Source organism: Anopheles nili, chromosome 2, assembly GCF_943737925.1.
Source record: "Anopheles nili chromosome 2, idAnoNiliSN_F5_01, whole genome shotgun sequence".
Classification (NCBI taxonomy): Eukaryota; Metazoa; Arthropoda; class Insecta; order Diptera; family Culicidae; genus Anopheles; species Anopheles nili.
In genome coordinates, this window is record NC_071291.1 from 60131089 (window position 1) to 60145078 (window position 13990).

A 13990-nucleotide genomic window follows, 5' to 3' on the forward strand; every position below is an offset into this window, starting at 1 on the left:
TCCTTCGCGCATCGTGGCACGTTCCTTAAAACATATATGCATCCGCGTTTTTTTATTTTGTGCGTTTCTTTTTCATCTTTCTGGCTCTCTTCTCCCGCGCAATCGATCACTCTTAAAGGTTCTCGGGCAGCCGGCAACCCTTTGAAGTGTAGGCCCACCCGAAGGTCACCGTTTAACAATGTTTAATAATTTAATTTGAGCGATCGCGCGCGTTTGCGATGGTGGTAATCATTGGACCGTGTAATGGGTTTGGCCACTGGCCATCATCACCATCATCATCGACGCGCATGAATTTAATTATAATTTATATGTGTGTGTGCGCATTGCCCGTGGTCTTGGAATGCCAGTCATTTGCCAGGGGGGAGATCGTGCTTTGATTGAGAAATACAATAAAATCGAGACGATCGGGTTGCACACTGTGTTTAACACGTTGAGTGCTGCGTCACCCGAAAAAATGGGTGACGAAAAAACGCTTGGTTTAAAAGCAAATGCCGTTTTTGAATAATTAGAACAGCTATTATTCTTAAATATTAAATTTTTGACCAAATAGAAATACGAATTAAGTACACGTGTATATACAATTTACAGATATTGAATCGAAAATGGCTAAACGGATTATGCGCCTCATCCGATCGCGGTTTGCTCATTTTCACGTGGTGTGGAATTTCCTTCAAACTGTTAGCCAGAATGCACTTTACCGCCCTTTGCATAAACTCCACGCTGATGTTAGACTGAAAGGAGCATTTGTGGGGTAGATTATGCCACACGTTCCCCGGCCAGCCACTTGCATCAGACCGGCGAAATAGCGTAGAAAAGCCCCACTGCTCAAGGGCTAGCGTAAAACGGAAACCGTGTACTCGGTGTGGAAGGATTTCCACCGTTTAACCCCAATTTCCGGCTCCTGAAAAAAGCCACCTTTAAAGCGAGAGGAAGCACGCTAAATCTCCTCCCCGATCCGAATCCGAAATCCACCGGAATGGAATTTCCATCCAACCAAGGAAGGAACTCCAACTCGTCGCTAATTAAACGATTCCGTCGGTGTGTGGAGACGAACGAAAGAAAGCACACAAAAAAAACCGATGCTGGTAATGCTGGTTTTAAATTTAATTGATCTTTGATGTAACCATTTACCGGAGGTTTCTCTTCGGGTTTCCCGGTAATGGATCGGTTCGATTAAACCCGCGCGGGGGTTCTTTGACGAGGTTAGGTTTAGCGAGGACGAAAGGAACACCCCCGTCGGAGTGATTAAAAGCTACTCATGGTTCCTTAGTCCAATGGGTATTTTTCTTTCCAAAGGGCCAAGCAGATAGCCAGCCATACATCACTCGGAGTCAGCCTCGACAAACAATAGCTCCATTGGAACGCGGCGGTGCGCCTCGGGTGTGGGACCGATTTCTTCCGAGACCACTCCACACAACCCCGGGGCAGGACAAATTAATCAGCAAAGCTAAAGATCTGAATCAAATATTAGCCATGTGTCAATGTCTCGGGAGCCTTTCGGGAGCGATAGCGAATGCCACTGTCCGTCCGTTCGTTCGTTTGTTCGCTCGTTTCGCACATCCGGCCATCATCTAGCCTGCCCGGCGGCAGCAAATCGATGTCCCCATGACAAACACCATCCGAACCATCGGGTCAGCATCCATTATCTGATCGCTTCCTTCGATCGTGTGAGGTTCGGAGCGGCGGCGAAGGTGGTCTTTAGATAATCAACCCTCTTACGCTTGCGTTTTGCCTTCAGGGAAGGCGGATGGAAATGGAACGACAACAAAACCCCATCGGTGGCATGCTGCAGGCATCGGTCAGACGCAGACAATTAATAGCCGTCCGCTTTGGGAAGGAGGCCCACCCTTCTGGAGGACATTTGGCGTGATCACGACGCCGAAGCCGACACACTTTGATTGTGTCATCCCCAAAACGGCGACAAGATTGAGCCACTCTCGTTTAAACGGCAGCTCTGTGTTAGATGAATGAACTCAGAAACGTGGGAAAATCTGTGTCCTTTATCAGCCAGCGTTTCCGTCGAGCAGCAGCAGCTTGTACGTGGCCACGTGGTTGTGGGATTTTTTCGGTGAAATCATTGCGTTCTCAATTTCGTGTTTGAAAAAGACGGCCAGGAATGTGCGACGGACGCCGCCTAATGCCGCGTTCCAAGAAAGCACACACCACTTTCGCTGTTAATTTCGAGTGACTCACGAAAACCAGAACCACTCTTGAAATGCGTAGAAATCGCGCACCAGGAATCGTGGGGGCGAACAGTTTTCTACTTCAACGGAATCGCTCTCTCGCAGGCCACAAATGCACCACCGGACGCGCGACCACGTGAACATCCACCGATTGTGGGGAAAAAGCGCAATGAATCACGCGATAACACGCCTATTGGAGGGAGGAACGCGTTTGTTTATTTTTCCCAAAACTGATGCCCCAAACAAATCGATTCACGTTTCAACCGGATCGAGTTTTATTCACTCCCTGCGTTTCCGTTCACTATTAACACCTTGAGTGCAAAGCGTTTTTTTTTTAAGGAAATTCCACAGAATGCTACGATTCAAGCGTTTCTTGCTCATTGTGTGGCAGAGCAGTGGTTACATTTGGCTCTAACTCTTCACGTTCTACGTTTGTGATGAATTTTTGGCTTTCTTTACGTTCATTCATTATTTCTGTTTGGCCATAAATTCTATTTTTGTGAATAATAGCTGTTTTAAAAAATTTAAAAGTTGCATTTTAAAATCAAGCGTTTTTTGCCGTCACCCCACAAATGGGTGACATGGCATTATGGAAACTTTTCCGTCACCCACTTTTATTGGGTGACGTGGCATTCAACGTGCTGACTGACGCATGCTCGAGAGCCATGAATGAACTTTGTGCGCATTCGCACACAGGCGCGCGCGCACCCGCGCGTATACACGTGACCCCGCGCGATGAGCATAAAAAACCGGGATGATTTATTGGTGGCTATTTTTAGCGGCATTCCAAGCGAACGGACCGGCACTCGGGCTCCCCGCCACGGAATGTTTGCAAAATCTGTCTTTCGTCCACGCCGGAGTGCCAAGCTGTTGCAGTGGTGTGTGTGTGTGTGTTTGTTTTTTTCCCACTCCCCTATTTGTGCCTTGATTATGGATACTTTTCTTTCGCCCACATGCGCCACTAGCCGCCAATCATAGCCCGGCTGCCTCGTCAATTTGTCGATTAATCATTCCGCTAAATTCCTGCGTGATCTTTTTCACGTGGTTTTATTTCTTTCTTTTTTGGGGCATTCTATTTTTGTGCCATCCATGGAAGCGTTACGGCGAGTTCTTTAACACACGCGTACGGAGGTGGATAAAAACTCCCAAAACCCCAAAAATCGGCATTGTGCATTGTATTTCGGCACCGTGTTCTATTTTTTGCCCGGCTTATCGTAAGCATCATCATTTCCCTGCAAAGTGGAATAAAAATGTGCCCAACGAGGCATGATGATAGGGAGGGTCCTTTTTTTTTAAAAAAAAAAAAGCCATCCCCCTTCATTCGAGGATTATTTTTGGTGCGCGAGTGGAGCGAGTGAAAAAGATCCCAACCCACACCGCATTGAACGGTTCGATAAGCGAGCTATTTCAACCGAGAAATGTGATCACGCTGACGGCCAACCTGTGCGTGGAAAACGCACAACGCGTCCCTTAAACCCTCACGGCACCTGCAGTTTTAATTCAAATGAATTTCGCCGTGCGCCCCCAATTTTGCCCCGAAAAATAGTAAAACACACATGAAAACGAGCGGAATCCCGTCTCGAAACAGGGAACTCGATCTCGTTCACGCCACCATCACCGGGTGGCCACGAAATTATCATCACAAGCCGGATCTGGTGGCTGTGTTCGCGCTTTTTCACGCCTGTCAAAATTCGCGTCACGAGAAATGGGATGTGACAGGACACGGGTACCACCCACGGAATTCTGAAGCTCCTCACCTACGATGCGCGAATGAATAAATCTTGCCCCACCGGCACAGCTGCTGGCGCTCGGTGGGGACACCCGGAACAAAAAGGTGTTTCGAGCAAAAGCCCGGAAAATGAGTCCTCTTCAACCCGGTGTGCATGAATATTTCAAGCGGCAAATGAACGCGACAAAACGACGGCGCGTGGATATCAGCGTGGGTGGAACGCACCGAATCGGATCTGGCAAAGATGCGAAAACGTCTGGCACCTCCTCGCGAGTGCCGTTTCCGATAATGACGATCCAAAAAGCAAAAGGGCGATGAAAGGGATGATAAATAATTTATGGTGACACACTGCTCCAAACCCCACGGACCACGAGTTTTTGGTTTTGGGACGCCTCGCATTTGTTCTCGGCCGCCCTTTGGGGGGGTGTGCTTCAACCGGGGGAAAAGCCTGGTTGGCCACAAGAACGTGAGCTTTTTGCGTTCCTTTCGAGGCTCACAACTCTCGCACGCATGGAAAAGCTTCACAAATCGAGTTCGATTGGGGGAGGTGGGAGTTTTTCCTCGTTTTACGCGCGCGCGCGCGATCCAAATGCGCTAATCAAACGTGTCAGAGCTAACCACCCACCAGCTAACGCCTAACCAACAGGTGCTGATAAAGCGCTCTAATCGAATGTATGTTTAGTGGGGCGGAAACTTTGCACGGTTTGGTTGTTGGACAAGTTTTTTCCCCGTTCGTTCGAGCAACTATAAGGGCCGCCGTTCCTGTTGTAAGCGCGTAGGTGTGGAGAAAAGCGACGATCTCATTCCACCAAGCTTTTTCGCTAGGGTGAAAGGCGTCACTACCTCTCGCACATACACGTCTGTGGCAGTATTGCTCACATCACATTACGCGCTGACAAAAGTTTTCTGATGGTGGAATGTGTGGAAAAGTTAGTGCACAAGTTGCTATAACTCGCAAGCTACTATAAAGAGTGCCGCATATTTATGTGATCGAGCGCGTGGATGGGTGTGTGCGTCTGTGTGCTTTATCGTGTTATCCTCACGGGAAGGGGCATTACTCGCAGTCTCAAAACCTCCATGTCGTTGATCCAAACCTTAACCCCATTCAGCGTTTATCGTAACCGATAGCGAAAGGGGCAAAACCTGACCTGCCTTTTATCCACATTCTCCCCACAACCGATGAGACTCTTTTGTGGGGTTTGATTGCGAGAGAGAGAGAGTGAGAGCGTTAAAGGAGCGTTATCTAATTTATGCTTTCCGTTCCATTACTTCCAACGGGCGAACCAGATCACAGCGCGTTCAGCAACGCTGACTTTCTGAGAGAGGGTTTATTAAGCTTTAGTTCGCCTCTTCGGTGGGTGGTTGTTTTTTTTTTTTTGCTTCAAACGCAACGTAATAAAGAACGCACATAACGACCGGATAAGTGCGGGATATTTGCATTTTAAAAGCGCTTTATCTCGCATACAGCACGCAGCTCCAATTTGTGGCCCCTCGATGGGTTAATTATCTGTTACTTTATTTTATTGGTGAAATTTATCCAATTCCTTAACAAAAAAATGCCGTTGCATTGTGCTAAAATCGAATCAAATTGCACATCGAAATCGCACAACCAAAAACCAAATGTCGTGCGCCCGCTAAGTTGATTCACCACCGCAAACGAATCCACTCCGAGGTCAATCCGGCTTTTTACACCATCGGAATGCGGAAACGAGCCGTTAGCGTCAAGCGGAAGTTAAAGCGGAAAAATAAGAACTAAAAAGAACACACGGTGGGAGAGCAAAACAAACAAAAAAGGATGCTCTTTTCCCAAGAAGAAGGACGACGCTCCGCACATCGGTTGTCGTCTGTCCCTTTTTCCCATGTGTCCCAACCCCGCGCCAGATGTCAAGGGTTTCACCGAGAGAGAGAGAGCTTTTATATTTTTATGGTTACCCCACATTTATTGGTGCGACACACCCTACGCTACGGCGGTTCTGGCCACGCGCACACACCACCCTTTACGAAATAAGGGATGACATTTTCATGAGCTACGCTGGGGTGGTGATGGCAGCCTGTTTGTGTTCCAGCACCTCGTCTTCTGTAATTTGTTTCGACCACCACCGCTGCTTCTGCTTTTCCGGTCTCACTCGGGGGATTTGGACTGGTGGAAAATTTATTGCCAGACATGATGGATGACTGACGGTCGGGGTCAGCACGACGCGTCCGTTCGAATGAATTTAGGGATCCGTTGTGTTGTGTTCTGTTGCCAATGGGGGTGGGAAGTTTTTTTTCTGTCTTCTTTCTTCCCATCCCACAACATCCCGGGAATGCAGAGGACGCTTTCGGTCCTGTCACTGCTGCATCGCGTTCCGTCGTGGTGAATAAAATTTATTTCCAATCCCTTTTTTTTTTTTTTGCTTCTTGCACCAACCCTCCATCAATCCTTTTTCGCGCGAGCGAGACATTTATGCTGACAGGGCTCCTGTTGGGGTGGCCTCTCGTGTGCAATCATCGTTGTATAAATTGTATGCGCATTAAAACAAAACAAAAATCCATGGAAAGTACCCCCAATTGTTGGAGACCCAGCCGCGACCCTGCGTATCGATCGATCGAACGAGCTCAGTCACAGTCGGCAGTTGATCAAAAAAGTATGCCCAGTCGGGGGTGTTGGGAAAAATCGATTTTGTTCCGGCTACAAACCATGGTGGGATAGAAATTATGCTAACCTCCTGCACTGCCTGCTCGGGGGATCATTTAAAATTCATTCCACCCGACGACCGCCCGGGGGTACCGATTTTAGCGCGCACCAAATCACAACCGCGCGTAGTTGGAAAAGCTCTGGCACTATAGCTTTTTAAAGCGGCGTTATTTGGCCTGTGAGAGCGTGTTTTTGGCGGCTAATAATTCCCTCATTTACCAAGCTTCACGCAAAGTTTTGATTGGTAAGTATGCATATCCTTCCCCGCGGGGTTCCATTCAAAACTGCATAATTTCACACGCCCCAGTTGAGTGTGTTTTTGTGTGCAAAGAAAAGAGAGAAAAAAACGCACCGATGTGTCCCCATTTGGTGCTATTCCATGGGGGAAGCACAACGCATCGGGAAGCCAAAAAAAAACGACTCTAAACCCACTGACAACGGGTTGTCATAACAAATGGAAAGCACGAAAAAGGAACCACCCGCACGCCCGAGAGAGAGAGAGAGAGAGAGAGAGAGCTAGATCCCCATTCCACCCTCGCGTGTCACACGCACGTACTTTTATGCGCGATCGAGCATAAGATAAGCCTATTATAGGGGCGGGAGGCCTCTCTCTCTCCAGCCAAAGTGCATGGGGCACACAACATTCCACTTGACGCGCGCCCCACCCACGGACGCGAATAACGCAACCGAAACATAAAAGGCACTAAAACGTTCACATCTCTATCTGTTAGAAGCGTGGCCTCGCACGGCCAATTCGGCGGCGTGCGATCGATCCCTCATTCGAATACGCGCGCCCAGCTAATGGAATGGTTTCGCTTCTTTTTTATTTGTTTCCTTCTTTTTTTTTTGTTTAGATGCGATCGTGTTGCGTTTCACTCTATTTCTGTGTGTGTGGTTTTTTTTTGTTGTTGCTGGCTCGATCCTCCACCCAACTTAATCGACTTTTTATCTTATCGGGCACCATTTAATAGTGCTTTTCCGGAGGCGACCGGTGCCGCCGAGCAAAACCCGTAGGTGCTTCCCGGCCGATCGAGTGAAGGGTTCGATTTTAATGGCACCATGATTCGGCACACGGAAAGCCAACGGAGGGGGGGGGGAGCTAAAGGGAACTGGCCCGGTTTACGCACTTCTACGGGGGCTGATGATGGTTTGGCAGAAGCAACAAAACGAAGAAAAAAAAAGCACCGAAACAAATGCCTGAAATAGCCTAAAAGGGCTATTTGGTTTGAAATGAGATAGCACGGCATAAAATAACGTGCCAAATCCGGAAGGCTCCATTGTGATGCAACTTTTCCCACCCCAAAAACGAACAAAATATAAGAAAAAAAAAACCATCTCACCGGTGATTGGGAATACTTAACCGGCGGAGCTTAGCCTGCGGGACACATTTGCGCTACAAACCACGATCGATCGGTCGAAATGGACTTACTCAGCTAACTTGTTCGGTTCGCGAGAGAGTGTTTTAGTAGATAAACGAAGTCCTTTTTTTTGAAGGATCCTTTTTTTTGTGCGGAATCCTCATAAAGCCGGTTTTTGTGCGCTAAAATGTTCCCCTTTTGTTTAACAAAGTTTGATGTTTTTTTTCTTTACTTTGCTTTGCTCTTCAAGCGATCAAAAAATGACAGACATTGTACAAATGTGCAAGTGCACTTTTTGATACAGCACTACGAAACGGTGCTGTTCTGCATCAATAAGAGAGAAAGAGCGCGAAAAAAAAACTCAATTGTTCATTCTAATTCGACTCTCGAATGAAAAAAAAACCGTCACCTCATGCCTACCAACTTTGATGCGGTGAAAGACAAAACGTTTCCACGTTTTGTGGCGACGCGAGATTAGATTAAACCGTCAATGGCAGAAGCACTAGCAGCCCCAGAGGCAAGCTTCCCATAAAACACCTAGTGCTTTGGGTTTTTTTGGGGCTATATTTATTTCCGAAACAAGTTTAATATGGCACGAATGGTTGCCGGGGTTTTTGCCTCCCTCGAATGCAACCTTCCATGCGCCTCTCTCACCGAGAACAATTGGTGGGGACAAAACTGAATTAATTCTAGCTCGTTTGCTCGCCCAAACGCGCCACATCCTTGCGGCAATACTGCAATGGTGAAGCTCACGGTGCGCCCCATTTCATCGCCACATCTGGTTGACTCGCTAATGAGAGTGAAGCTTCCGAAGGCCCCCCGGGAAAAGGAAAACTCGCCCGTTGTCGCTTGATGCGGTGGGGTGGTGATGAAAAAAAACCCACCCCCCTGGCAGCGAAGTGTGAACACAAAACCACCACCCACGCAGTGAACAGTGAACTCGCGCGTGTCGGTTGGAAATCGTGGTTCCCGAAGGCCAGCGGGCGTTCGAGATTCTATTTTCCCAGCCCCGTTTCACGTGGAGGAGTAGGAGTGAGAGATAACGCGTCCTCGTGCGTGAGAACAATCGCAAAACCCAATGTGCTGGAAAATGAATTCATCCGCCGGAATTCGTTAAACTGCAGCTGATGATGAGCGCAGCCTCAAATGAGACACATCCGCAGGGTGATGTGGGTGGGAAAATAAGGCTGATTGGTTTGTTGGTGTGTGTGTGTGTGTGCTTCCGTTCGTTCGATTCACACCCCCACCATCAGGAATCGTTGATTGACTCGACAGACCACGCAAACGTTCGAGTTTTCCAGATTTTAATTTTCCCGCGTGGGACAAAAATTGTGTGCAAACGCCGCCGTGCCTGAATGTTTTCCGTCTCTGAACGAGTGCGCTTCCGCTGGACCTCATGGGGCAGACAATCGTCGTACAATAGCACGCTTGATGCCACAAATTTGGTACATGACACCAAATGGAGCGCCTTTTTGCATCGCCCTGCGGCAGGGTTTTAAATATATTTATCGATATTTTCATCGGTAGCATTTCCACGGACAATAATGCCGTTACACACTACGCTTTTTAATGCAGATGTAAACATTCGCAGTGGTGTATTTTTATGTTCACCAAATTTTAATTTCATTAAAAATAAAAATTATATATTATTAAGTTGAAAACGCGGCAACTGGCTGAAAAGAACCTATAATATAATAACTCCACGCAGTAGGCTATGGAGGGCGATATTTTTCTTATTACTTACTTATCCAACGTACAGCCGCTCAGTGGGCATGGCCTACTACCCAATATTTACATATATACCTCGAAACCGTCAAATTAAAATTACTAACCGAATTCGTGTTTTGCTTTCTCTCTTTCTTTTCATTTACCTCCGTACACAGATTTCGCCCCTATTGACCTCCTCTGCAAGGACGTCCTGTGTCCGGAGTGCCCTCCGGATAGCTACCCGTTGAACGAAATAGACACCGGTAGCAACGCAAGCGACAACGACGACGACGACGGCGACGGCGATAGCGATGAAAACGACGATACGGCACACGCCAGCGGCGGCAGCGTTTTTACACGAGTAGGGCGCGCGATCGCCATGAACCACCATGCCCATGGACCGATCAAGATTACCCCGAGTGCATTGCAGTTCTTACTTCCCAACATCTTGCAGGTGCAGCCCCGACACCGGCACCAGCAGAAGCGCAGCACCTCACCATCCGGTCACATCGTCGAGACGGTCCCGGTGGACTTTGACCGGCATCTCGCCCTGCAAGACCGGTGCTGCCCGAAATGCGCCTGTCACGCGTGCCAACCGGCAAACTGTACGCGCAGCTTCCGCTCGATGCACGACGACGAACAGCCAGCACCGGCCGGTCAGCCCGGAAACTGCTGCCCGGAAGTGCTCTGCCCGATGTGCCACTCGGATGGGAAAGCCCGGCGCATGTACTTCGACGGTGACCAGGTGTACGATGAGAACCCCTGCAAACAGAACTGCCGGTGCAGCGCGGGCCAAATCATCTGCCAGATTCCGTTCTGCAAGCCGCTCAACTGCCCGCACAAGAAGCAGATCGCGGACCAATGCTGCCCGGTGTGCGACGAGTCGATGTCCATCTTCTGCTCGACGGAGGACATCAACTGCGATTTGAGCTGCCAGTACGGGTACGTGCGTCAGGCACCCGACGGTTGCGCGTACTGTAAGTGTGCCAGCGCACCAATCAACGACACCATCACCACCACCGCTAACTGGGGAGCGATGCCGACGATGGTGGACAGCAAGCAGCACCCAGCAGTCACAACATCGGACGCCACCAACAACGAGGCGGAACAGCTCGATACGTCCTCCTCCATCGTAAGCGATCCGGTCGATCTGAAAAACGGTGCACCTAACGAGTGGCGCCCTAAGCTGCTGATCGTGGTGATCGCGATCCTCGTCATGCTGTTTCTGGGGATCTCATATCTGTGGAGCTTGAGAAAAAGGGGTTGGTGCGTAAAAAACCTGCCCAGGCTCTGCCTGCAGGACATCAAGCAGATGCCAGCGAGCAAGAGCGACTACAATCGCGTTTCCAGCATGGCCCCACCGGTTGTAACGTCATCGGGAAGCACCCCGGTTGGCGCGGGTTGCAGTATGGCCTAATGCTACTCAGCGGGGGTGGCGAATGCCATCTTGTCGAAACTTTAAAAATCACCTCGTTTGGAAAGGGGAAACTGCACACATGACGAGGGGCTCGTTGTGTGTTTTGTGTTGCAGAGAGTTTTTTTTTCTTTCGTTTGCTTCATATGCTTTCCCATTCGATCAACTGCGCGCGTTGCAACGAGCTGATGAGTTAGTTTTCCCGCGTTGATAAGGCACGAAAGTGCACCGAAAAGAAACGATAAGCGCTGCTCCGCAGCAAGGCAAGAGTTAATGTAAATGAAACTTTCCTACTACATACTGCGTTTGTTTGCTAATTATCCTTATTATCCTTCGCCCGGAACTTTTTTTTCGTCTCTAACGCACCCCTAACCGAGATTTCGTAAGGCGCAAGGCGGCGGGCAAGAAGGACTACTAGAGCATAGTACTACGGTTTTGTGATAATATAAAAGGTAAATGGAATAGAAGGGTAATGGACCTGCAGCAGCAGCAGCAGCTGTACCACAAAACGCTGTGCGACGACGCAACCGCGCTGAAGCGATGCTGTGCAGGAAGCGATAAGAAAGATGGTTCGAATCGAGATGCACTCGAATGGCGGAGGCGCGGCAAGGAATGCAAAGGAATAGGAAAAAAATAGAAAACAAAAGGGGAAACACAAATAGTTTCGAAAACAACCTGCACACTCGGCTAATTCATTGGATAAGCGTGATCTCGGCATCGTTTGTGTGCACAACGGAGCCACAACACACGGCGGAAGCGTAAGATGATATTTCGGCATTAAAGAAGGCTGCAGGTGGAGAGCTGATACGCTGTAACCACCCGCACAGCAGTTGGCAGGAGTAAATGTTAGCATTATGTTAATAGATTAATACACACCCGCCCGCGTACACGGTTACACCCACCCACATATATACACACACAAGAAGAGAAATAATTCGTATATCCATTTCTACTTAAGTTTAGTGCACATTTTTTGCTAATTTATTTGCCGATCGGTTGACGAAACACGAAGCATAGCAGCTATATATATATACTCGCGGCGAGAGACGCCACCGCAGGAGATCCGCACCGCTAAGGTGCAATGGAACACCGGTGTTACCAGCTGGTACCTAGGAAAAAAAACCCCACCCAGGAAAAACCCCGATCGAGCTTGCTTTCTTTTCTCGGTTTGTAGCACCGGCGAGCTTTTTCTGCCGATTTGTGATCTATGTATAGTTGGCAGTGCGTGAATTTATGAGCCTTTTTTTTGTTGTTTTGTTCTGCAAGCTTTCAGCTTCGTATATTGAACACGAAAATGACACACTTTTTTGTTTGTTTGTTTCGCTGATCGATGATAGCAGCACACCAGTTGCGTTATTAGGTTTTATATTAAGACTTGAGGACATCAGTATGGCAAGCTTGGTATTTTTTGTTGTTGTTCTATTTTCTCTACTTGGTTACATTTCCTGAGTTTTGATTAACATTTTTTTTATATGTTGATCAAAAGCGAGCGATTGGAAGAAAACTCAAATTGCAAGGAAATAAGCTGGCAAACCTCGTTTTCATTTACAAGCATGGTTGACCACATCGGTATCGATCATTGCGCAACTTTGCAAGACTTAACCGAAACGAAACGAACCACAGAACAGGAACGGCATAAAACTATTGTAAAAACAAAGTGCAGTACATACACCGCGTTTGCAAAAAAAAAACCCATAATAAAATCGATGCTTCCACTCATGTAATAAACGTTTTCGATAATTGGCGAGCCAAATCGGAAAGTAACGAAGAGATTAAGCAAAAAAAAAAGAGAAGACACAAAATACCCGAAGAAAAACACATTAAAATCCAATAGAATATAGCAAAAACTTGAGCGTAAGCGAAGAGTGTGGCCATAGAGAGAAAGCCTAAACATAGCAACAACAAAGAAAAAAACGCCATCCCCAGGATCATGCGGGAAGGATAAAAGCGAACTGAAAGTTCCTGAGAATTATCTCTCTCTCACTCTCTCTTTCTCTATCTATGTATCTTCTTTTCACCGGAAAGAGACATCCACCCAAGCTGATCATGAACCAAAAATAGGCAGAAAACAGTATGAAAAAGGATCATTAAATGAGGTGCATCGATCGGCAGGATCGATCGCGCTTATCGAGCAAAAGGACACACAGATATCGACGCAACATTGCTTCCTATAAATGTCTCGCTTCAGCTTTAGTCCGTATTCGTCATCTGGTCTGGCTTTGCTTCACGAATCATTCGTATTAACCAGGCGCGCATCGCATCATCAACTTATCGATCCCATCGATCGCTTATCGGCATTCATATCATTCCTCTCTCTCTCTCTCTCTCGTGTCCCACTCGTATGTATGTATCTAGGCATAGGAGAATTAAAAAAAAAAAAGGATGATGGATGCAAACGGAATCATCCATATTTTCGGCGAAAAAGCATGCACGCGCAATTGTACAAGCGTCCAAAATGAAGTGCGAATTTAAATAGTAACAAGAAGAGGGGGGGGGAAAAGAAACAAAACTAAAAGCGTAAACTAAAGCTTCGCGGTGGAAAATTGTACACACGAAAGCGTCACGGTGGCTTTTTCCCTTTGACCCGGTACATTCAAAAATCCCTTCACCTGGCTGTAATCAATCTACTACCGAGTTATATCGCATTCGTTCGTCCCGTGTTTACTCGCCTTATTCAGTATTCAGCCACCCGTTTATTTAACCTCTTATCTCCTCCCGTTCGCTCGATCGATGCACTGCTTCACCGACTTGCGTGTGTGTGTTTTTTTTTGTTAGTTCGTTTGTTTTTTTTTGTGTTACTCATCATTCACCCGCTCAGGGCACGTGTTGCATCCCTCGATAAACTACCCGCTCTAGCAGTCGTGCTAGCTATGCTAAAACCACCCCTTGAATGTGGGAAGCTTTTGCACAGACACGCAAAAA

General features: G+C 47.7%; 1 protein-coding gene across 1 annotated transcript in view; it reads left to right on the forward strand.

Annotated features, from left to right (window-relative positions):
* LOC128727179 (uncharacterized) overlaps positions 1-11071 on the forward strand; it is a 90727-nt gene extending 79656 nt beyond the window's left edge. Inside the window, exon 4 of the mRNA XM_053821061.1 lies at positions 9831-11071. Within this exon, the coding sequence (XP_053677036.1) occupies positions 9831-11071 (1241 nt within the window). The remainder of the gene's footprint in view (positions 1-9830) is intronic.
* The last annotated feature ends 2919 nt before the right edge of the window (positions 11072-13990 follow it).